Genomic DNA, 26,377 nt, shown 5'->3' with positions numbered 1-26,377 from the left:
CTGTCTTGGTTGAATTCAAACAGTAACTTCATAAAAGTCCCTAAAATATTTTTATAATTGAAACTTTAGGGTTTTTTTAAACAGTTTTTTAAATATGGTCACTCAGATTTCCCCGGCAGGCAGCGGAGGGCCGCTCAGAGCGACCCTTTACAAGAAGAAGACCAGGGACGAGCTGTCTGCGCGGATCAGAACACACTCGAGTGCGTTAGGAACTTATTAGAGGCACCAAAGGACAAACAAACCAGACACAAACAAATGGCTAAAAGTCACAGCGTGACAGTTTTGGTGAATTAAAAGTAAAACATGACGCTGCATCTTTAGTGTATTTTTTGCTCATCTGCCCTCTCATCGTCATTCTTGGTTTTATGCACCAAAAATTCAGCTTAAATTTTATTCCGAAGGTCCCTGCTGACGAGACGTTTTATACTCTTTTAAAGACAAATTTAAAGTTTTTGTAATTTCTTTGTAGAGCTGAAGAAAAAAAAATGTGAATTGATTTATTGGCAGTGTTAATTTCCATGTTGAATAAATTTTAAAGATATTTTTTTTTGTTACTCTGATGCAAACAGTAAAGGTTGACCCTGTAATGTAAAAGCTTTCTGAGCTGAGCTGTCATTCTGAAGGCACCTTGCCTGGGGAGCGTTTTCCTAGGAGCAAATCACCACTAAATTTGTCTATGTTTTAATAAAAAAAAAAAAGTTATTTTATTTTGCTTGAATCCATTCGGGAAGCTTTGTCCCTGAATCGCTGTCTCCTGAAAGTCCACTAAACACGAGATTGTAATTCTTAAATTGAGCCAGATAAAGTTGGGAGTCACACAGATGTTTCTTTGAGAGAGTCGCTCCAGACGCAGGTCAGCGATCGAGTATGGAGTTATATTTGTGTCTGCGTGTTATTGCACACGTGAAATCGTGCCGCTTCACATCACTGACGAATGAGCCACGAGAGAAACGCACGATCAGCTCTCAACTCTGTTGGGCACCTGCTGTGCGTCTGGGTAACAGTTGGAAAACACCTATAAAAGCTGAGACAACTATAACTCAATACTCGAGTTAAACCTCCGAACCAAAGAACTCATTCGAGGTAAAATCCACCAAAATCCTAATTGGCCAAAAAAAGTGCATCCATGAATGCAACTTCAGAGGTTTAATTAAACCCAAACCTGCCTCGAGGAGAAGTTCTGCCTCTGAGAAAAGTTTGTACAATTGCAAATTAACTCATTTCTTCTTCTCTACCCTATAATAAATTTCTACTTCTGGGCTGACGGTTTTCATGCATTAGTGTTAAAAGTCTGATATTTTGTACCTGTTCCTTTTGTTTTTAACTTTCCTGTACTCAAAGCATTCAAGTACTGAAATTCCTCCCAACATGTCACACGGGCAGGGTCCCCCTGATTTGGTCTGTGCCACAGAGTCAGCCCGGCAGCGCCTGCGATGGGCTCCCCGAGCCTCTTTGTTTTTCTCTGCAGCTCGCATCACTTTCATGTGTCATCATTTAAGTCCGATCAGTGAAACTTAAGTGCAGAATAAAATATATTTTGATAAGAGCTTTGAGTTTTTATTTGTGTGTCTGTAGAGTGCCGGTGCTGAAATAACGCCAAAGAATACGACTGAATGGCAATCATGAATACATGTTTTTTTTTAATATATGTCAAACAAAAATAGCCGACTTTAATAAAACAGTAAATCTTTGATTTCAAACGTCCTCAGGCTGGTGCTTCTGCAGAAAGCAATCAAACCGAAGCGGCATGCTGCATTCCCCGCTAACCCTGACCCATCGAAATTAAATGAAAGCGAAGCAGTGAAATGCTCACAAGCCTGTACTATGAAGCTAGACCCTGGCTTTTCACTGCCACTGTCTTACCAGGACACATCTGCATATTAACTTGTGCTGCAGGCTTACCCTGCTCCGCAGCAGGTAAGATATCAACATGCACAAAATCACCGTCTACTGACCAATCGGTTCTCAGGAAAACAGCATCATCAATCCTGAAGATTCCTCAGAAACTCGCTGTTCCAGTTTTGTGAGGTTTCAGAGACAGTTTTATCTTTCTCTGATGAGCATCGGTTAGAAATAGACTCAAAAGCAACTTTTTTTCTTTGCTCGCTGTTAACTAAAAGCGTAGGTTGAAGCTGAAAGAGTAGCTAAACCTTTCTTACATCAGACAACAGCCTGTTAATTTAAATAGCTGTAATGTTGGGGTAGGAGAACTCAGAAATCAACAAGACGTGGATGTGCTGGACTTTGTAGGTTTACAGGTCCCAGGTAAACATGTCAAGCAACACAAAGCAAGTTCAACCTACCCCAGATATATCTTTTCCTTATGTAACAAGGATGGGGGTCATCCCAGAGTTTGGCATCATGTGACCAGACAAGTCAGCAGAGGCATTGATTGTAAAAATTAAATAATAAACTTGATTATTAGAGAAATTAAACAAGATTAAACTCACACTGTGGCCTAAACACAGCAGCTGCGTGGTAGGATAAGCCCCACATGAATGTGTGTGGGCTTTCAAAGCTTTGCGTGGTCAGTAAAACCGGAAAAGTTGGCAAAAAAAAGCAGCTCATGCCAGTAAGTAAGGAGGCTGACTTACAAATTTTATACAAGGTCAACAAGTAAAAGGCTTAAGTGCCCTGTCTGAGGATTATATCAGTATTTTAAGGCTTATGGAAAAATAGAGTGGCTTAAAAGTTGTTTGCAACCAGCACTTAAAAAAGCAGGTCAGGAGGTTGCTTCTAATACTCTCTATTTCTTATTGATGGTGTCACAGAGAGAAAGACTTCACATAGTCTCTTAAAACTAAAGATACAGTTATTTTGTGCCTACTGAGGTCTGAGGGATCTTCTGGGGGTGGTGATGGTAGGTGGTGATTTTTTTGCACTGCATGAGTTGATCTCTTATCTCCAACTTAACCTGCTGTGGTCAGAAGTGAGTTACCTTTGTAACCCTTAAACATCAGGCTAATCCTGAATCCCCAAATGCTTTATAGTACATGCCCTAGACATGAGTAATCAGTCAACTGGTTATAATAAAATACACATTTTTGTCAGGTTTAGCTTGTGTATTGGGAGGCTAAATGGAGCTCATGCCTGAACCAAAAGTTCTTGCATTTGTGAACATGCAAAGAGACCACTGGGAGCCTCTCTAGTCTAACTTTTCATTGTGCGCTCTAATGCTGTGTGGAGTGCAGTGACACGCTGCCTTTAAGTCCTCTGTGTGTGTGTGTGTGTGTGTGTGTGTGTGTGTGTGTGTGTGTGTGTGTGTGTGTGCCTGTACTAGTTTACATATCTTTGTGGAGACCAAAAATTGGAAGTTTACTATACATGTGAGGACCAACAGCCCTTATGGGAACAAAATCCACGTTCCCACGAGTTTGAAGACATTTTTGTGATTCAAAATGCGGTTTTTAGTTTCAGGGTTATAGAAAGCATTATGTCAATTAGTTGTCCCCACATTGATATGAAAACATGATTGTGTGTGTGTGCACTGCAATATTATTAGTATGAAAATAATGTAGACTGCAGAAAAGGCTGAAAAACCCTGAAGAAGAGATCTGCCTATGTCATAACTATATAACTTACTCTACTATTATACATTACTGTTTAAATAAATGCCATTTTTATACTCTGCATAAGGCGTTAAGGAATAAATCTATAACAAAGTAATAAATAGTACTGTGCAGAAGTTTCTGATGTTTAGTCCCATTTATCAGACACCATATACAGGAAAGCAGCCCAGATTCATTATACAGCATGAAGATGCCTCGCAACAGCCAGTCATGAAAAACTAACTTCAGCTGCAACAAGAACAAGAAGTCCTGTAACAGATGGTGTAACACCCACAGAACTCTGATCTCTACATCATGGAGTGAGTCTGGGATTACATGAAGAGACAGAAGACACAGGCAGAGGAAATCCACATGAGAACTGTTGGGATTCCTGGAACAACCTGCCTTCCAAATGACTTAAAAGAACTTTGTGCAAGTGTACCGACATGAACTGGTGCTGATTTAAAAGGCAAAGCACCGATTTGATTTAGGTTTCGCCCTACTTCACAATCTGTAAAACGTTAACAGCTGATAACTGCAAACTATCCTCACTTTACTTGCTTGAAACTTTTGCACAGCACTAAGAATTTCAAAGTGTATTTACCGTCAGACTGGATGCAAAAAACTAAGCACGCTGAAATGTTTCATCTCAGTAGGATTTAATCTGTCTCTCGCTTTTTGAACATTAATCTGATTTCCAATCTAAATATTACCCAGTTAGTCTGTGCTCTACCCATCGCACAGACTGGCTGCAGCCTGGTTAAAAGGCTGTATAAAACACTCAAAATGAGAGTTAAAAGAAATCGACTCAATACGAACTAAGCACGCCCAGAAAAATGGCACTATTGTACAGTAGAGACCAAAATTAGAGAATAAAGTCAAGGCTGTAACAATTCAAATTTAAAGTTACCCTAACACTAATAAAAAGATGTCATTGAGGCATAGTGTCGAATTTGAAAACGCTGAAAATACTGTACAACAAAACTGCAAAAAAACTTTAATGAGAATTTCTGAAGGAACTGTGATCAAAACTAGAGAACGCTTTGGGATCTGACAGACACCATAAAAATAGAGAGCAATCATTTTGAAAGATGGGGAGCTGCTGGTTGTTGATGGCTGTGGTTCAAGTGGAGGCTGAATGTATTAGAGGAGCCGGTTGTTCAAAGAGCACTGACTGCTAAAATATTCAACCAGTTTACCTCTAAAATGCTGGCCGTCTATACAAGCCGAAGGAGAAGAGGAGAAAAGTCTCAGTACAGATTTGATTCAACACTGATGCCGATTCTCGGCTGAAAAGGTGTAAGGTCCTTTCTCGGTATACAGAAATCAGACTGAAAGCCCGCAGGGACCAAACCAATCATGAAACAGGAGAAATCAAAAGCGTATACTGAAATCTGCAGAGGAACAGATCACGTGGACACAGAGGAACTGGTATAATAATAAGTTCACACAGCAAGCATCATGTTCTGCACTCAAACTGGAAAACAAATGCACCCACACCAGTGTGAAGAAGCCAGTTAAGTTTGGAGGAGGGAGGTTAATGGTTTGGTGGATGTTTTCTGCTGCAAAGTTTGAGCCTCTTACACATCCCCTCAGCAAGGTGAATGCTAATGTCCCGATGAAGCTCCTTCAACACAGATTATTCCCTCCCTGACATCAGCATCTAATCAGCCAACAATATTTATGCAAGACAATGCTCCGTAATCACTCTGCAGAACCGGGAAAGCACTTCCTTGCAGCTGTTAAGCCTGAAATAATGAAATGGCAAACCCTGAATCCTGAACTAAACCCAATCGAGAATCTCCGGTTGACTGCTGAGGACAATGCTATGGCTAAGAAATCCACTACGGTTAGTAGACTGAGGACGAGATGAAGAAACAGCGGGACGAAATCAAACGGAGCAGGCGTGGAATTGGTAACATCCACGCTGCGGATCTGCCAGCCGCTCCAATTAAGACGGCTTCTACAGTTCTTGATCATCAGGAATGTAATTTTTAGATGTCTATTATTTTATAGCAACAAAAACTTTTATCTAACTTTGATCACTTTAGTTACACACTGGGTCCACACTTCCTTATTTCCTTCCTAGATGAGTCCTAAATCTACAGCTAATATGCCATGAAGGCCACTGAAAGGAAAAAAAACAGTCTGAAATTTTGATCTCTACTGTGTCGCTAACTTGAGCAAGGATGGCCACCGTGAGATAACAAAAGAGAGCCCTCTTCAGCTGACTGTTAGATTGTTACGTACACGGTTTTTGGGAAAGTGCAGTGCACAAATAAAAACAAACAAAGGTGCTAAACTTGTCATTTTGGCAATTTTAACTCCTACCAGTTTGTGCCTTAACTAGCTGCTTAGATCAGAGGAGGGTGGAGAGATTGGCTGCTGCTAAACTCCCCGTCAGATTGTAAATGTGTGGCTCCTGATCGTGGTTGTAGAAATGCAGATAATGCGCCAGATCCGCCAGGGTCTGCAGGACGTCGTAGGTTACTGCAAACAGGAAGTAGGTGGGCAGCAGCCAGCTGAGGCTGAACACGCAGTCGCCCAGTGGCAGAGGGACAGCAAGCTGTCTGGAAAGACAAGCAGAGAGAGCGAGGGAGAATTTATTATTCTCATTATCACGGTCGAACCTCCCCGGCCCGGAACGAAGAGCTGAAACAAGCTCCAACAGAAAGGGTGGAGCATGTATGCCAGTTAAACTGTGTGCTATGCCGCCAAAAATCCAACTCGAATCTGTTTCTGGAAACAAAATAAAGCCTTAAAGTTTTTTTTTTAAGTTAATCCAATCCTGAACATCACAAGTACTCACTGGAATCTGTCCTCTCTGCATTCTCTCAGCATGATGAAGACAAACAGTCCCACTTCAGTGTTGAGGGAGAACGACACAACTTTGTCCAACATGACAACAAAACCCTGAAGCAGATGGAAAACATGGATGACTGGCAGAATTCCAGACAGCAGTCATTACTCCGTGTGTGTGTGTGTTATTTACCCTGGGATCACACACCGACACAATAAAGATGACAACGAACCCGAGCAGTGACATGAATCCTTTGGCCACGCTGGAAGGAAGAGAAAAAAAATAAGAAGCATGAAATTAACTTAATCAGTCGTCGTCTGAAGAGCGTTTCAGATGAATTATACGTCAAGTCACAGATCGTCCTCTTCTTCATTTATGTGGAGGGGGAGAGAAAACACGCTGCAGATTAAATTATAAAGGAGAGAGGCAGAGACAGAGAGAACCTGAGTAAACAGCCTGTGAAATCGGTTCGAGTGGCTTTTTGGTGCAAATATGGTGCAAGAGGAGTGAAACTTCGAAGTCTTGTGCCCAAAGTGAATCTCCTCAATAGGCCGATGCAGTTTTTATGTTTGCTTTAAACTAAAATCACGACGAGACAAATAAGTAATAACCTGCGGACGCGCCGCATGATTTCTGCAGTGACTCCTGGTAGTTCGAGTACTTTTTAACTGAATGTTTTAGACGTTTGCGAGAGTCTCCCCTGTAAATCCTGCAGTTATTTCAGGCTTTGAAGCTACAGGTCTGGGACCTGCTATTTCTCAGAGAGCAACTCAGTTTAAGGTTCGCTGTTAATTTTGATCTCCAGTGTTTGACACTGCTATGCTGAATCAAAGGAATCTTCATATACATCTTATAAGGATGTTAGACTGATGGCATGATAGGATGTCTGCAGATCTAAAGCAGAGATATTAAAGTCATTTTACATCATGGGCCACATACAGTCCAGATGAGAGAAAGTCCTTTCTTTCTCCAGCCTGCTGAATTATCCCCATAAGAGAGAAAACAAGTACTATTTCAAAATCATGTCTCAGTGTCCTTATATAGAAATCTGTCAGCACGACTCTGTAATAAACTGTAAGTAATAAATGTGTAAAATTACAGAAAAAGTAGCTCATTGCCCAGACTGTCCTCTAACAAAGAAACAAAGCTTTTGCTTCCTTTTTTCCCTTTTTTCTTTCTTTTTTTTAAGCTGTGTGGACCAACTGTTAAAAAAAACAAATCAATCGAAATTTCTAGCGTAGATAGTGAAAAATCGGAAACTTTTCTGCAGTTATTACTTCTTTGGTGTAGTATGAATGAATATGGTGGATTTCAAGCTTGCTTGCTCTTGAATCTCTTGACAAAGAAGGAGTGAGGGGTCACAAGACAAAAACAACTGAAAGTTAGATTGTCTTCTCTTTGCTCTGGTGTAAAAGAGAGGACACCAGCTGGAAGCCTTGTGGAGAGGAGCAGTGACCTGGGTGCCACTGCTCATCCACCAGCTGGAGAGTGTTGTGGATAAGGATCACACTCACTGCTGCGCTCAGCTTTGCTTCGCAGAGTTTCTAACTGAGTGAAGAGACCCAGAAGCATCTGCCAGACCCAGCTCAATCGTCTAAACGCAAAGAAATTAATTACAGTCCTTCAGCGTAGGACCCACTGGACCATCCTTTATATAAGTACAGAATTGACACATACAGATGATGTAAATTACTGTCATGTTTCCATCAGATGTAGATATGTTGAGAACCTTCAATAAAAAGGGACAAAAATGAATTCTAAGCTAAAATCTCTTTGATACGAAGAGGCCTGGTTTCCCATAATTACTGTTAAACCTGGATTAAAAATGTGCTCCATAATTAACTAGCTTTATTTAAACGATCAAAGAGAATTTGAGCTTTAGCATGCCATCATTTTGAGCGCTGTTGTGTTGTAGCCTTGGAGATTATTAATAACTGTATTTCAGTAACAAATGTTGAAAGCCTTAATGAAGCCAGGAGACACGCTGGATCAAGGATCATCTGGATCATTCATCACAGTGAATGGACAGGACGAGCAGGTCATCTCAACGTGACGAGCATTTTATTTTATTTAACAGCCTCAAAATTAGTTTTTCTATTACGTTCCAACTGATGATGCGATAATCACCTGGATGTCTGCATGAAAGGTTCTGTGGAGCCCGGTTGTAATATGACATCTCTTTGTGTAATTATTTCTATTAAAGAAAAATATTACATTTATCATATAATTCCAAGAATAAGCCATTTTCAACTGTGCTCTGCAGCCCTGAACTATGAATTCTGTGCACATCACCCAGAGGTCGTCCACATAAAAGCACAAACGTCTGATGTAATCAGCGGCGAATCTTGAACCACCCAGTTCCCAGTATGCAGTGACTGTGCTGATGTGAGAATTGAGCAGCCTGCACTGCCAGCAAGAGGGAATCACATATTCTGCTTCCTCTGTGGTCTTCCCAGGCAGCACCCTCTCCTTAATCACATGGAGTATTTCCAGTAATATGCAAACCACTTCCTGCAAGGGGGCATGCATTAGAGAGCACAACCGTGGAAAACATCCCCACGTGATTCTCCAGAAAATGTCTAAAGTTTTTGTATGAAAAAGCAACTTCAACCAACTTTAACTTGTTTTTAAAGCAAAACTATAATTATAATTACATAACTGATTAAACTATTAACTTTTACATGTGAACAGCTGATGCTGATGATGCTCTCTGGCACATGAAAACTAAACGCTTTTACTCCCCATCATCACCTTCTTGCTGAGCAGATGTGCTGTTTATTTGGCAACTTTGGCTCCCAGGCTTTAGTCAGCCACTCCAGCTTGCTGCTCCACAGTGAGCTCACCAGACCATCGACTGAAAGAAACAGTCAAAACATAACATTACACAGCGTATTCCTTCAGTATAAATCACGACATAAACAAGAGAAACATCAACAATTGTGGCAGTACCACAGAGATGAACCACTAGTAAATAGCATACCCACAGCTTTCTCTTTTTCTCCTATAATATTAAATACAAAAGCAACAGCAACATCCAGAGCTGAAAGATGACGCTAATATCGAAGTTCCAAAAGATGCCGTTTTCTGAAACTGAAACCAACTTTCTTAAACCAATAGTGATGTCACAGGGTCTACCTTCGTCTTTCATGAGCAGTTTATGGGAATTAGTCAACTTACTGGTGTGCTTCATAGCAGATCCCATAACCAGGAAGGACACAGTGACGCTGATGGCTATAAACACCTGGATCAGCTCAGCCACCCATGAATAAGCCCTGTAACGTTCATTAATGATCTACAGGGAATGTCATGGGGGGTGATGGATGGCGGTGGGTGTGGAAAATGAGGACACAAGAAGAAGCTTAATATACCAAGCTGACCTAAGGTGACACCTACATGATGGTTAATTTCTTACGTTTATTGCCGGTGTTATTGCAACGTTTATAGGATTATGAATTTCACCTGAATAAAGTTCAGAACTTTTATGCAATCGCTGCATTTACAAGAATATTTTAATGTTTTTTGTTTTTAAAAAGAAAGAAAGAAATTAATTTCCTGTTGCAGATACAGGTGATCAAACATAATGCAAAAGGCTAAATGAGAACGACATCCCTCTGTAACATGTTGTATACTGAGCTCTGGTCCAGACTGATGTTTTCTTGTAGCGCTGCGTCTGCTCGCCTTTATCGGCCCATCACAGCAAATGCAGCCAACAAACCAGAGGCCTCGCAATTCTTCAGAGATGGCCTGCACATCAAAGCTTTCTAGCAGGATGTCGCAGATAGCATCCCCACTACGTGGCTGAAATTAAAGTCGAAACAAGCTGGAGAGCTCACGTTCAGAGGGAATGTTGATGCTGGAGATCATGTTTTTGACCGCAGTAATGTTTCAGGGATTTTTAGGATGTTTTGTGAGGGTCTTGCAAAATATGAGGACCTGCTCCTCTGAAACCTTTTCATGTTTCTTTCATTTATAAAGGTATAGGTCTTCACATTGGAAAAGCTTATTGGTGCTTGTTTGTACACTGAAAAGCCGTGCATGCATAAAGGTAGACTTGGACCAGAATCCTCTCCGCTCACACTTTGTCGTGTCTATTGTCACGAGCTGTGACAGTAGAAGTCTATCTGTGATGTTATTGTTGGTTGCACTATAGACCACCATAAGCTGCAGTGCCAAAATGACACGATGACACAGGTGGATGCAGAACTGAATTTAGCAGATATCCTTGTTTGGTGACACACAAAATCCTGCAGACTTTTGAACATCTGTTTGTATAAAGTTTAATTTCAGTCAGGAAGCTTCATTTTTGCATTAGGTTGATAACGTGTGGATTTCTACATTACATTTTGCCTGGTGCAGCTTTATTCTCCTGAGTTATTTTCTCTCTAAAGAGATCAGGTCAGGATGGCTCCAAAGCGCGATCTGACTGCTAATTAGTTTTTGAGCTAGGCCAAGCCAAGCACTATAGCTAATTGCTGCATGTTTCCATTAGCTCCACAGGAAGCTGTTAGCAGGGTAAAATCACTGTTTCTTGTATTGTACTGAATACAAACACACTGTGATCACATCTTCCTGCAGTTGATCGCAACACAAACTATTATCTGGCCCAGCATGTGCTTCGAAGATGGGAATCTGCTACAACTCGCTGTCGTTTGCTGTCTTCAATTCAATTCAATTCAATTTTATTTATATAGCGCCAAATCACAACAAAAGTCGCCTCAAGGCGCTTCATCTTCAAAGGGATGCTGTTTTTTTTCAAGATGTCGATAAAATGGTAAAGACAGGGAGTCGGTCTGCTGTAGGTGTGCTACCCAGCAACCTACGGTAAATGGCCTGTATTTGTATAGCGCTTTACTCGTCCCTAAGGACCCCAAAGCGCTTTACACATCCAGTCATCCACCCATTCACGCACACATTGATGGCAAGCTACATTGTAGCCACAGCCACCCTGGGGCGCACTGACAGAGGCGAGGCTGCCGGACACTGGCGCCACCGGGCCCTCTGACCCCGGAGTAGGCAACGGGTAAAGTGTCTTGCCCAAGGACACAACAACCGAGACTGTCTAAGCCGGGGCTCGCACCAGCAACCTTCTGATTACAAGGCGAACTCCCAACTCTTGAGCCACGATCGCCCGGTGACTGAAGGGGTCACCGGGCACAAACAAGATCGCATGCAATCTTGTTTGTGATAACAGTGGATTACTGTGATCAGCAGGTGAAAATTGCATCTGCAGACACAAATGGCAACGTTGTTGCTGCAGGACAGCAATTTAACTACAAAAAGAAAAAAAAAGTCACTTGACAACCAGCTGAGTCAGATCCCCTATTGCAAAAGACAGATTGCAGACAAGTTGTGGTGATCAGTGCAGAGTTATTCTGAGTGATTGCAACATGTTAGCAATCTGTGTTCTGAGAGTAACTGCAGTCACTTCAAGTCAAACTGAGTTTGTTTAGAGACAGGTTGATGCTCCCCAGGGAATTTTCGCAGTTGCCTTGGTATTAAAAACGGTTGACCTGAGGTTGAGGGTGCTGCACGCTCCACCTCTGGTGAATCAGTTGGTTGTTGCAACTACCTGTAATCTGTTTCAGACAGCAGAAAAATTCAATGGAACCAACGTGCAACCCTCGATTGTTGCCAGGAGGTTGCTGTTATTTATATCTAGCGTGCATGAGCCAAAGCACTTTATCAAATGAAATATGGGGTGTGTGATCTTTCTTTCAAATAGCTTCCTACAGGTAACAATTTATGATTATTATTTAATCCACAATATCTGTAATATTTAAAAAATATCTAAATTTTCCAGTTGACCAATACAAGCACACAAAAAAGGGTTGGATAGTCATACCTTAGTCAGTGGAATAGTGGCAATCTCTCCTGCTTTTTCTGACCTGAGGGGAGCAGACAAACAAATACATGGAAATAAAAAACAGAAAATAAGTTTATCTCAGTGTTACAGATCTGTGAGGAGGTGAGTTGACTGCTGTTAACCGGTCTCTCAGCCACAGCTGTAAATGTGCCACCGAGCAACAAAAATCTTTATCTAATGTCTAACGCCGGCAGTGACACTTTATCAGCATTTCTTAGAAATTTTGTGAAATAACAAATAAACTACTTTTTAAGAGAAAAACCTTTAGGACACAATTCATCAGATTCCCCACAAAGAAGTAATAAAATGATTCAGTCTCAGTCAATTTCCTCTGATATATTTCATCTATGTAAACCTCACTGAACAGAGAAATTGAATCAGTGAGTAAGTCAGAAAGGGATTTGAATGTTATTAAGGGAGGATTTTCTCCCTGTTAACCCATACATACATATATATAGTCCGTGTGTCCTTTAAAGGTGAAGAAGTTTCTCTTCAAGGTTAGAGTGGCGTAAAACAAACCATAATATAATGCTAAATTAAGTTCACATCAATTGAAGCTTTTCAGAACCACACCATAAATTCTAGCAGCACAGTTGCAATCCATTTCATTGTCCACTCAGAAACATTGTTGTCAACAAGCCGACCTCCACTTGCATTTCCAGGACCTTATTTTGTATGATGAGCAGGATTATCTACAGAGGAAGCGAAAGATGGAATGCACAATTCAGTTTAATTCACACGTAGGACACAAAAAACTCTGATCTGCACTTCTTTTGCACATAAAAACCATGGATATGACTGTGGCAGTGCATTAGCTTAACAGACACTGGCCACACCCCAGTATCATAGACAAACCAAGTAAAGGCTTACGTCTGAAAAATGTGTCTTGTGCACTGTTCATTTGACTGTTTTGAGTACAGACTGTATATAAAAGACGGAGGCATGTACCATCTGATAAAATCAGATGTCACAGAGGCGAGGTGGGGAGTTTTAACAGCCCCGCCCTTAACTGTACACTGCTCGTTTTACTTTAAATGCAACCATAATGATCAAATGTTGTATTCAGTAACACTTGTATGTATCTGTATATATGATAAGTTGCATGTCTTGATTTGACCGATTTCCTTTGATGTTTGTCTTTTGGGGAAACAACATTTAACACACTTGAAGCAGAGCATATGGTTTTGTACTGACATACCTGCGCTGTCTTATGCTACATTAATCTTTCTGACCCTTTACGTTTTTAATAGTAATTATCATTTATAAATGGCTCCCCTCTACATTAATTAATCTTCATTAGGAGTCAGTGAAATAGAGCCTGGCTCTCTCAGGTTTGCTGGGAGCTGGCCAACTCCCGGCCGGCAGAGGGATCTCCTGGGGAGAAACAAGAATACTACAGCAGGGGGAAAATATTGTCCTAAATATTAAATTAGCCACAAATGGTAGTAAAGCATATGGCAGGTCAGGGCTAAACCTATGAATCAGTGTTTCCATTTTAAACTCTAATTTCAGCCATTTGTCTGCTGCTGCTGTAATGTGCTGTAGGTTTCATTAGTTACTCTGTTGTTTTTCTTTGCAGCCAAACTAACAGAACTAAATGTTGTGCTGTAAAAAGAGGTTAGAGAAAGTTAAAGACTCGAGAATATGACAACAACAGTCGGTGTGCACACGTGAAAACTTGGAGTTGCATCATAATTGCATAACAGTGAAATATAACATACCACCATAGTGAAGAGAACAACCTTCAACTCAACTGAAACAAAACTAGGGAGCTGAATGAAACAATGAGACAAAGGTACGCCACATTGTTTACCTCACTGAAGCTGACGTACAGCAGCGTCTCCACCCTTAGAAGCAAATGCTTATCAATGAGACTGAAGAACTCAAAAAGTCTTATTAATCACTAAAGAGAAGAAATAGAAAGTTTTCTAACTGCAAGCTTCACACGATATGGGATGTGCACAGCCCAATATCAGAAAGCCCTGCTGTCGGGGGGATTGGAACCATCAGGGTTCCTGCCACATTTGTAAATTCAATCAATGACTCTAAAGACCTTTTAAAAACCTCAGTCTATTAAAAGAAACCTAGAACCAAATAAGACTGAAATCATAAGTTGGGATTTTATGAAGAAAACACATAAACCTACATAAACTTCTGTTCTTTTGTGGCAGACATGACAGTAAAGTCTTTGGATTTTGGACTGCTATGTAAAACAAGGAATCTTGGAGATAAAGTTAGGGAGGGCAGGCTGAGATGGCTGTAAGGAACGATAGTGGATATACTGAACAAAGAATATTGAATATGGAGCTGCCATGTAACGGAGGTTCAAGGATGTAGTGAAGGAGAACATGCTCACAGTTGCTGTGATAGAGGAGGATGCTAGGGATAAGGAGACACAGAGGCAGATGATCCACAGCATGGCAGTGCTTAAGGATGCAGCTGAAAAAAGCTTGACGAAACAGTCACTGTTGTATGAGAAAGCTTAACCATGATTTGATGTTCTCTGGCTGATTGGGCCAAAACATCTTTCGCTTCATGCTGAAAATAAACTTCCAGTTGTCTCTCTCTCATTCATATTTTTCCTTTGATGCAGGCAAACATCAGCAGCTGAATGTTGGAGTACTGAATGTTTCGGCGATGTTAAATGTTGAGGTTCTCCAGCCCTAAAAATCTTAGAACCATAGTGTCTAACCAGATTATTACTGTGTTACTGGCTTCCAGAAACATTGTGACATCCTATCTCAGAATGATGCTGATGGAACTAGTTCAACTAGTTCAAGCATTTACTACTTCCAGGCTGGACTATTGTTATTCATTATTATCAGGTTGTTTTAAAAACATAAAAAGCCTTCAGTTGATCCAAAATGCCGCAGTGAGACTGACAGGGACCAAAATAAGAGCATATTTGTCACTATATTGGCTCCCAAATAAATCCAGAATTGAATATAAAATCCTTTTCCTCACAGACGAAGTCTTGAATAATTAGAACCTTAGCTTAAAGACCATATACTACCATATCACTCAAACAGTACACTCTTTTCTCTGACTGCAGGCTTACTTGTTGTTCCTAGGATATTTATTAAAGAGTAGAATGGGAGGCAGAGTCTTCAGTTGTCATGCCCCTCTCCTGTGGAACCAGCTCCCAGTACGGATTTGCAAGACAAACTATTTATCTTTAAGACTGGGCTTAAAACTTTCCTCTTTGATAAAGCATATAGTTAGTCCTGGATTGGGTGACCCTGAATCGCTGCAATAGGCTTAGACTGCTGGGGCCTTCCGATGATGCACCGAGTGTCGTCTTCAATCACCTCTTTTACATTTTCACATGTGTTTGAACAGCACTGTGCATTTAATCATTAATTTCTGGGTGTCTTCCACAGTGTGTCTTATGTCTTGTCTCTCTCCCCTTACCCCCAACCAGTCGCAGATGGCGGCCCCTTCATGAGTCTGGTTCCACTGGAGGTTTCTTCCTGTTAAAAGGGAGTTTTTCCTTCCCACTGTCACCATGTGCTTGCTCATAGCAGGTCATGTCATAGTTGGAGTTTTCTATATTTATTATGTATAATTGTTTTTTCAACATCAAGTGCCTTGAGATGACTGTTGTGATTTGGTTCTATATAAATAAAATTGAAGTGAATTTATCACTTCTGTCGTGTCCTGTTGCTTAGGTAGAATTCTCACTTAAAGCATTTTTTAAAAATGGAAAGAAGTGATTCAGCAGTGTCACTAAAGGAGGCGGCTTTGTGGCCACTTAACAAGTACAGTGTGAATGATCAGGCAACACTGGGGACTGACTGCTGCTCAAGTGTAGCATGCACAGAGACAGAGCTTCTTAACAGCTACGGGAAGCTGCTGCTAGAGCGTCCTTTTCTTTACTGAAAACACAGGAGTTTTGGAGCTTTGACAGTCACTAGAAACACATTTATGGCCCTTTGGCAGACTTCCAGTGTGTGTTACTGTGCTGTAGTGAAGCTGGCTGCTTTATTACAAGAGGCTCTCTCTCACTGTGTGTCTGTGGAGGATTGTCAGTACAAGCTGGTTAATGTGGGATGCTTCCCCCCCTCTTAATTATCCGGAGAAGAAACACTACTTAAACATGTTAAAAATAAATTATGACTAATCGCACTGTGTACCCAGTGGCCAGTTCATTATTTTATTGCAGATTGTTTTTAAACTATGATTTATCTTTGTGTTCATTAGTTTACCTCCTATGTGAGGGGCAGAGGGCAGCAGTGTGTGTGTGTGTGTGTGTGTGTGTGTGTGTGTGTGTGTGTGTGTGTGTGTGTGTGTGTGTGTGTGTGTGTGTGTAGGTCTTTAAGCTTTGGTAAGCAGGTGACCCGTGGCTGCTCTATAATTGGTTGCTTCAGATTTCCCACAGCAGCTCTCTGTGCCCCAGACGCTCCCGTCTTTATTGGTAGTGCATTGGTATGTTTGCTGTTTTTTGCCCTCGTGGGATTGAACTGCTGCCCCTCTTCCAAACATACAATTAACAGCGAATTGACCGGTACTGCTGCAGACTGACAGTTCAGGGATACCCTCACTTTTCAGAACAGGAGCCCGAGTATCTGTTTCACATCTCTCCCCGTTTGCTGTACTGTGATGTGTGTGACAATTGAGGGGTTGCAAGACTTAAAAGAAAAAGAAAATGGCTACAGCCATCTAGAAAAACTGCTATGAGGCTAAACAACTATCTGAAGGCTACAAGGTAGGCATTAAAAAGCAATGAAGAGGTAAAAAAACAAAAAACAAACCCCAAACCTCCAAAAACAAAATATACACATTTTGTTCAGAAAAACTTTAAAATATGGCTTTGCAAGAGAATTTTCCCCGTGTATTGAAAGTCAACAGTGACACCACCGCTTACAGGAACTCTGAAAACTAAGGAGAATTAGTTCCTTGACTGCATGTTCTGAGAAAACAAAAAGGATCTACAAGGATTTTTTTTTTTTTAATTAATGCAGGCAGATGAAATGATCATACTGCCAAAACAGAGCCGAGCGTCACCCATGACAAAAATAGTGTGCTGGGATGATTATCAGTTTGTACCAGTCTGCTGCAACCAGTCCCTGTCATATAAATGAAAAGGAACCATGAGGAGAGAGTCGCATGCAAAAGAAACAAAAAAAAAAAAAGACAAACAGTTGATGTGTCAGAAAGGCAGTTCGCATTAGTTATTTTGAGAATCCTCACGTCACACTTGCAGAATGTTTTGAATTCAGCACAGTCTTATTTCCACTGAGAACATTATGACACTGGCCTTGGATGTAACAGGTGACGTAGGAGTGCTAGTCAGAAGCCACCTTCAACAACCTCTGCTTTCCTGATGACATCAACTTACTGGTAGGGTCATCAGCTGCACTGCAGCATCTGCTAAACTCAGTGAACACCAGACAAAGCATGGAGCGACTCAAAAACACGTGCACGTGCACCAGCAAAGAGCACGAGCTTTTAAATATCAAGGTCAACGAAAGCAGCGATAATAATATTTTCAGCCTGAGCGTCATTATCAAAATCGATGTGTTCTCTTAACACAACAAATCTTCTAAGTCAAACACAGAATATCTTACGCCTGTTTTGACAGCGAGTCCGAGTTTCATGTTTTTGTTTGATTGTGGTGTCGCAAAATTATTTTGCAAAGATGTATTTCTTTTAAGCAAATTAAAATAAATGATTTTCATTTGTATCAAAGTCTTCATGAAAGTCAAATTTTACCTAACAGCAGTTTTTAATTTTTAATTTAAAAACAGGCAAATATAACTAGAGACGTGTCTCTTATGCATAAAGCCTGATGGATTTTCATCGGTGATTGACAACACTGATCTGCACCTCGCTGCATCCTTTTATACCAATGAGGATGATAAAAATATTACAAATTTAACACTGTCCAGAGAAAAAAAACCCACCAGAAATCTGCTGCATAGCTTCATAGCTTTCATGCAGATTATAATTTATTAGACATTAGTTTTGGCTTTTTATACCCAACCAACTAACGCCTGGGCATCTAGGACAAAGCCAAATAAGCTTTCTATTATGATGTGAACAGGTTATCCCAAAAATAGATTTGTCATTGTGTGATCTCAGGAATTTGAATCCACACTGCTCCCATGCAGAATGTAAAAAACAAATATTCAATAAAGGCTGATCAAAGAAGAAGAACCTACTTTGACTGTTGCAATACCACAAGGGGTCACCACAGCAGCTAGCTCTGCATGTTTGACGTGGCAGACTTTTATACTGGATGCCTTTTCTGATGCCGGAACGAAACTTAAAAATGTTTGAGCGCTAAAGTAAACACCATTCCATGTTCATTTAGCTGGGCTTCACATAATTTTAAAAATGCTTTGGAATCAGGTTAATCTAAAGCAAAATGATCCAGAAAACTCAGTTTACTGGTGAAACTTTACATAGTCATGTGATATTTGATGAACACAGATTATTGTTGCCTTTTCTTAGAGTATGACTTAACGTATTGCCTTAAATTAGCAACATCCTGGCATTACAGCACAATAACTCACATCTGCCTTACTTTCTAATTCCTTTCACTTTCTTCTTCTTCTTCCTCTGTAGTCTTACTGCAGTGGCTGCGCAGCCAGTTTTGAAACTCTTGGTTGAGACATACTGAGTCACAGCGGGGGGATAAGGGAGACAAAGCTAATTAGAAGGACAAGCAACAGCAAAGACGACGCACCGTGCATCATTTGTGGTGTTTCAAATCGCCAAAGCTAATAAGCCTTAGACAGTCGGGGAACAGCTTTTGTTTCTCACTTTGAGCAAATTCTGTGAAAGGAAACAAGCTTCAGGACTGATGACAAATGTTCCACTTTTCAGATACACAGAGTCGCAGCACACACAACCAAATGGGGGACAATTTCTAAATAAACTGTGACATCAACACATGCACAGTCTGTGATCCAAGTCAAGGATGAGGACAGTTTTGAAACAGGGTGAGGGCCACAGCTTTCTGCAGCCTTTGTTTCTCCAGTGGACAATTTGTCTGTGTTTTATGTAGTTGCAGAGCAGCCAAGTTGGCATTTTCACCACCCATCTTTTTCTGGAGCCACAGTATAAATCATAGACGGTATAAAAGGTTGTCGTAGCCCTCTGATTTCACCCACTCAAGTATCAAGATTAGAATTTCAACTTTGTCATCTTGACTGTTGAAGCCAGATGTGACGAGCAAAGGCTGAATGTGTCCTTTGGCCAATTTATAACCAGCTGTGTGAAATTTCTGGTTGATTGGATTGGTGATTGATTGGACTCCTTTGTTAGCCCAACCAATCACCAATCAGATATTAAGATAGATAGATAGTTATTAAGATAGGTAGATTTATTATTTTGTTTTTAGTTCGTTTAGCAATTTCAAACATGTTAAAATTTAGATGAGATGTATTGGTTTGCCTCAACCCGAACAAGAATGTAAAATAATACAATTAAACTTCCTGCAGCCTCAGTGAGCAGGTCTCAAATTAGGAGTCAACTTTCTAATTAACCTGGAGCATTAATTCCAGCTTTATATAGAAATATGCATGGAAATGGGTGCAGACGACCATGACCTCTTGCTGTACTTTGATGGCAGGTGGTTGAGGAAAGGTGCTGACCTGCTTGTTTTACCTCTGAGGGAAGCTTTTTTTTTTCTGCACAAAGTGCCAAGCTGGCTTAACTGACGCTTGTACTCATCTGAATGAAAGCATGCAAGACTCAGGCACATCCATCCCAATGAACAGGGATCCATTTACAGCACTCACAGGCACGCGGGGCTTGTTTTCATGTTCTGACCTTGTAAAGTATGAAAGATGCAGTGTGTACTATGCTGCCAAAGGCAACTGTCACAACCATTTTAAACTCTGATTTGAAATTGTTTTCTGACCAACTATTTTTTCCCCCCCACAGATTCATAGATGGGGTACATATTTTTACTTATTTCACCATTTGCAACTGAGTGAGTCTAAATACAGCCTGCTCTAAAGCCTCCCTCTACCCAACCCTGACATCCTGTTCAAGAAACCCACGGCTGAAGGCTCGGACTGCAGGTTCCACTGCTGTGAGAAATCCCACATATAGCCCAACACAAGACATGCTCTAAAGCATGAATGGAAATGAATATATTAATGCAATGAATATGGCCCAAAGCGACTAACAACAGTGGTTCCAACTTTGTGGCATCATAATGCTACCAGTTTTTTAGCATTGGCACCAAACCTTTGAGTGGAAATACATGTCAGGCTAGGCCTTGGCACTACTTTGGGTGAAAAAGAAGCAATCATCAGGTTGTCGTCCTGACAGAGACAAACCAACAAATGATGTTTAAAACAGACTTTTACCAAACTGAAAGTAAATCATAACCACTATGAACAGATGAGCAGATGTGTTTTCATTCATAACACAGAGTAAACATTTCTTTAAGCAAGAAATCACCTTATATCTTATTTCTACTATTAGATCAAGACCAATATCCATTTGCAGTTTGCTAAGCTATTTTAGAACAATTAGGAATTACATTGAAGTGGTTGTTCACACAAAGGTACGGATTTTATAGCTTATAATGCTGTTTTTATTTGTTAATTTAGGGGCAAGTCAGTTGTGAAAGCTCTTTTTAACTTCATAGTGGCAACAAATCTAAACTGAGGAGTCAGTTGTCAACAAATTTCAACAAAGCCCACGATTATCAAGGTGAAACTTCCCCAACAGCAAGGCCATTGGAACATTCAAAGGGATGTATCGACAGCATAAGTCACTGAAGGTGCCGTTTTCATATACATAAATATATATAAAGCACAAAGCACAACTAAAGGTGAAGGATGCATGGAAACTTTCTGTGTTTGCATGGACACTTCCAGCATGCACATCCTTTGATGAGCGAGCCAAGGACTTGATAAAGGCAGACTTATCAACAGCCCAGCACCTCAGGTGAGCCTTCCAACATTTTCCAGATGGACAAATGTTCTCCAATCACCTTTACTTTGACTTTCCAAGACTCCCAAATCGTTTTTTGTCTAATTGCAACAGTCTAAAAGCAAACAGTAGTTTCTGATCCCAGTGACACATGAGACTAGCGACAAGGCTGCAAAATCCTCTGTCCTTACTTTTATCGTTTATATTCCATCCTTCATTCCACCATGGCTTTAAAAGCACAAAGCTGCTCTGAAAGACTCAACAGATGAGGGGAACAAGGTTAGAGGACTGGGATTTGGAACAGTATAAACAACCATGTGATCTTAATAGATGATTTATAAAAAGCCACTAGGGGGCACTGTTGGCATAGAAAAGCTCTGCAAAGGCAGAAGTGCAGGTACCTGTCACTGAGGTTGTCTCAGCCATGTGGGTCACAGGAGCTCTGTTTTTTTTCCTTTCCTTTTTTTTTTTTTTTTAAAGAGATGAACAATGAGCAGAGACGGGTAGGGGGGAAAAGAATAACACAGAAATAAAAATTCATGCCAAGCAATCAGAATGAAAAATGGTTGTTCTGCAAATCAGTGTAATGAAAGAGGATTTAATGGAAAGGGAAAGCCTGAGCCAGGGAGCGATTACAATTCAAAGATGCTTTGAAATAATTACATATTCAGTACAAGAGCTGCTAATTGCACATATTCACACAATTCTCTGCTGATGTATCATCACTGTCAAACTTGGCCATCAACGAAATGGCATACTGTACAATGTTGATGACAAAAAGCCAACTTAGTATCAGAAATGGAAATCTGGTGCCATTTTTTGATGATCTCAGAATGGGTGTGGATAATGTAATGGCATAAAAAGAGCTTCATACCTGCCAAATTATTTAAAGGCTGACCTGATATGACTGCTATTTGACACTGTTATTCTACTACAGATAACACAGGACATTTAATCTGGAATATCTGCTATCCTCTGGTTCTCTCCTTTCAAGGTGTGGCATTTATGCCCTTCAATATCCAGATTTACATACTGTCCACTGAGTCTGTCTCTCAGTGCTTCATATGCTGGGATTAGAGTGGGATTTGGGAGGTGGGGACCAGAACTTCCAAGTAGCAATGCCTCAAGGTTAACTGACTCGAACAATCATTATTGTGAGCTCCGGTACATTTGCTCCCTTTATGTGAAGGCTATGACCACCTGACCGGTGCTGGTTTTGAGGTTTGCTACTCTACGTTGCTTTAGCCACCAACATTCTACAATATACAGGCAGATGTTCTTAGCTGCGTTCCAAATCATATTTTTAAAAGCGTCTTTCCTTCAAAGTTATACTTCACCTTCATCTTTGCTGGTGAAAAACACTGTGGTCACAAAGGGATGGACATGATAAGCAGCAATAATCTGACTGTTGTGTTTACACGATGCTCGGTTAGTATTAGCATTGCATAGAAAATATCCTCCTCCACCACCAGCCCGAACTGTTGATACAAAGCAGGATGGATCCATGCTTTCATGTTGTTTACACCAAATTCTGACCCCTCCATCTGAATGCTGAAGCAAAATCAAGACTAATCAGACCAGACACCATTTTTCCAACCTTCTGTTGTCCAATTATGGTGAGCCTGTGTGAACTGCAAGCTCAGTTTGCCGTTGTCAGCTGATAGAGTGCCACCAAGTGTGGTCTTCTGCTGGTATTCTAAACGCATTAGGTTTCTGCCATGTTATTAGCTCATTAACAAGCATTTGAACTGTGGCTGGAGTGCAGTTCATCACTATGAGCTGTACCACAGTACTGCAAACTGCCCAGTTAAGCCTGCACCTGCTGTCAGTATAACCTTCATAATCACTTCCAAGTTTGAATTAACTTCAGCAACACCTGTCCAGATCCACACTCTGAATGAAAAAATCCAACATAAATCAGGACGTTACATAGGTAAGCTTTAAATTACCAGCTGATCGGATGTCACTTGCTACCTTTGAATGTGATCTCTTATCTTCTTCTGCTATCCTCTCTTAAATCTTTTGTGATTTCTGACAGCACAGTTATCACACATTGTTATAATTGCTTATTAAGTGAAGGTGAGAACAAAACCATCCCATGGCCCACTTTAACCCCTGTTCATATCTATTTCTAACTACTCTTAACTCTTTCTCAGCTATTGTTTCTCAAGGTCTATGAATCAACCGTCAATATTCAAGCCAACATGAGTGGGAAATCTGAGTGTTCCTTGCATCCTGATGAGAGCCCTTTTTCTAAGCTAATATTAGCAAGATGGAAATCAAAGATGCACTGAGGCAAGGCACAAGCATGGACACCACTTCCTTTGGATTTTTATAGAAAATTTGTGTCTTTGTTTCATTCCAGTATCCAACACACAAAAAAGAGATTTCATGACAGCGAGAACGACACCCACTGAAGAAACAACACTCGCACAAACTGAACCTCGACTGAGTGTCCAACACCTGCTGTTTCTAAAGTGAATACTAAACGATTGGCCTGTATTTGAAACAAGTGATCTAGTGGTTCTGCAGTGAGCAGACAAATTTTGCAAAACCCGAGCAATAGGTTTACACATGAACATGCAGATAACAGTGAGCAAAGAGCTTTTTCTTGATAAAGAAACTTCCAAACAGCTGTTTAGGACAGATTTGAAACCCTGCTTTACATATTAGCACATATTTATTCAAAGGTTACAACCATAAGTGTCAGGCTTGTGGCTAAAGATGGAAAGACAGAACAGGAGAGGTAAGCACTTTAAGTACAGACTCACTCTTCTAGCGAGATGTTAGAGTATTTCTGTGAGGAGACTGAGGATGGAGGACCAGAGGGGCTGCTGTAGTCAGGCCTGGTTGTTGTTTCCGGTGTCATCCTCCTCTCTGGGAATGATGTCTGCGGGACAATTTCCAGCACTGCCCAGCACCTAACACACACAACAAAACCCTGTCATATTAATAAAGGGTATGTACATTAGTGCTTGATGGTCTGTGACTTCTTTAAATTTGAATTAAATATTACAATTACACACAAATCCTAAAAGCATATATATGAAAAAACTCAGTGGTTTGTTAGCCGAGTAGTATTTCTATTACTGTGCAAGAAGCAAATGTATGCAAACCTTAAAATGTAGGAAAACTGTTGAACAGTCCTACACACCAGCTTGGAGGACTTGTACATTTGAATTATCAGAACACATTCAGCTCTGGGATGTTTGTTAGTTTCATCACGTGAATTGCTTGTTTCAGGCTGCTGGAAGAAGGTCAGGACTTTGACTCGGGCTTTCCAAAACATCATCTTGCTTCTTTGATCATTTTTTGGTAAAACAACTTGTATGCTGATGCTTTTTTTTTTTTTTTTTTAAATTCAGCATCACCCACTTTCTCTTAATGTTCAGTTCATGAACAGATGTTGCTTCATTCTTTATAAATTTGCAGTAATATTCTATCGATGATTACCCGCCCTGGTGCAGATTAATTATAACCGTCTCAAACAGTCATAATGCGGCCACCACGTTTTACAGATGGGATAAGCTCCCGGTTCAAACAGCCTTCTGATTCATCCTTTAGTGTTAGTAAACTTCTCATTCATGAACATGTACACAATGTGAGAAGCTGCTTAGACGTTATCCTGGGTTCCCATGTGACCTTTCACACTATTAGACACCGTGCTCTGTGAGGGAACACTGGACACTCCAGTCGGGTGAAGCAATGTTCTTCATTTCCTTCATTTGTAGTCTGTCTGTTTGACTGCTGCTGAACATCAATAAGCCTTTTTTGAGGTCCATGGAGATCTTCTTTGTTCATGATTCACTTCCTAAAACAATGTTGTGAAGCTCAGACACTGGGCTGATCCCTGATCTTTACATAAACCAGGGCACACACTCACACCTGACTGTCATCCTGCTACCTGAAAACAATAGAATAATGTAAATAATAATAATAATAATAAGAAGAAAGGTCAAAAACTTGAGAATTTTTTTCTACTAGGCTAATTATTGGAAACATAAAATTGCTATATTATAATATTTAACACTTCAGAAAACTCTCTTTTGATAACTGATATATTAATAGATATATACACAATGCATATTGTGACTGGCAGTTGCATTAGTAGAGAACAGCAGCCTTGGATCTTGGAAATCTCCTCACTGTAACTGCGCGAGCGTCCAAAAGTCTGCATTCCCTGACAACGATAGCAGTCGTACTTCTAACCGTAGCTTAATTTCTATCCTTTGGAAAATGAAACCAACCCCGAGTCTGAGTTGGAAACAGAGACTTTGTATCCTCTGTAGACTTTAAAAGTAGTAGACAGCATGAATGAATGAATTAATTACAAATTTATCACAAAGACTGATATCATTTTAATTATTGATACATATTAAGCAGTGGCGAAGCCTCATTTTAGTTGGCAGAGCAATACATCAAGAAAATGAGGTGATCTTTAAAACCTGACAAAGCCTCTCATGATATTATTCTACACACATAACAGCTAGTTATACTATTTTCATCCAACTGCTAGACAACACCGTTACTGGGTGTGTTGATAATTTACTCTCTCCAACACCACAGGCTGCTGTTGTGCTAGTTTCCCATTGCTATACTTGACAAGGGCATCTATTTCCTTGTGCATTATGTGTATAGGATCTCTCTGTGCAGCTTGTCTGCTGGGTTCTGTACTGCACAGCCTTGGAGTCGTGCCCCCTGCTGAAACTCCTGCTGCTCGATAGGTTGGGACAGAGTTTCAAAAGCATAGCTTATTCTGAAAAGAAACACAAGTTCTCGTGTGTAAATTTAGCAGTTTGTTTTATTTTATCTGGCTTCTTCCCCCCAAAGTAATCTTTTTTTAGTTATTATAAATATTAATGAAGCAATTTATTTGACAACAATGTGCCGGGATTAATTCTTTAATTGTTATAATTATAAATAATTCTTCTTTTGCTCATGTTTTAAACAAGATGACAACAAACAAACTAAAAAAAAAAAAAAGTCTGAAAAACTGAAATTGCCAATTTATGCTTGCTCCAAAAGCAAGTCGGTCTCCAGGAACTCCCATGTTAAATTTTCCAGTATGCTTATAGCCCGCTGCAAAACGTTTGGTCTCTATAGCCAATTTCCCTGCTTGATGATAATTGGATAAGGGAGGAGTTGTATTATAACTCTCTTATGTTGTATTAAGGCTTGATCTGGCCACCAAACCTGGTTGTTAAAGTATTAAACATATAGAAATCCCTTGTTAATTTCTGATTGAAATAACTGCGATTTACCAAAATTTTCGAA

General features: G+C 40.3%; 1 protein-coding gene across 2 annotated transcripts in view; it reads right to left on the bottom strand.

The window, feature by feature from the left end:
* Positions 1-679: 679 nt before the first annotated feature.
* The window catches only part of si:ch211-51h4.2, an 86,867-nt gene continuing 61,169 nt past the window's right edge, over positions 680-26,377 (bottom strand). For both annotated transcript variants that reach the window (XM_040039870.1, XM_040039871.1), the window contains 7 exons: positions 23,875-24,024; positions 12,191-12,233; positions 9,526-9,640; positions 9,100-9,202; positions 6,541-6,610; positions 6,358-6,461; positions 680-6,118 (listed from right to left, as the gene is read on the bottom strand). In XM_040039870.1, coding sequence (XP_039895804.1) covers positions 5,908-6,118; positions 6,358-6,461; positions 6,541-6,610; positions 9,100-9,202; positions 9,526-9,640; positions 12,191-12,233; positions 23,875-24,024 — 796 coding nt within the window. In that variant the 3' untranslated portion in view covers positions 680-5,907. The remainder of the gene's footprint in view (positions 6,119-6,357; positions 6,462-6,540; positions 6,611-9,099; positions 9,203-9,525; positions 9,641-12,190; positions 12,234-23,874; positions 24,025-26,377) is intronic.

Source organism: Simochromis diagramma, unplaced genomic scaffold (assembly GCF_900408965.1).
Source record: "Simochromis diagramma unplaced genomic scaffold, fSimDia1.1 OVJJ01000026.1, whole genome shotgun sequence".
NCBI lineage: Eukaryota > Metazoa > Chordata > Actinopteri > Cichliformes > Cichlidae > Simochromis > Simochromis diagramma.
The sequence above is the reverse complement of the archived record's forward strand: the minus strand, read 5'-3'. Positions and strand labels throughout refer to the sequence as shown.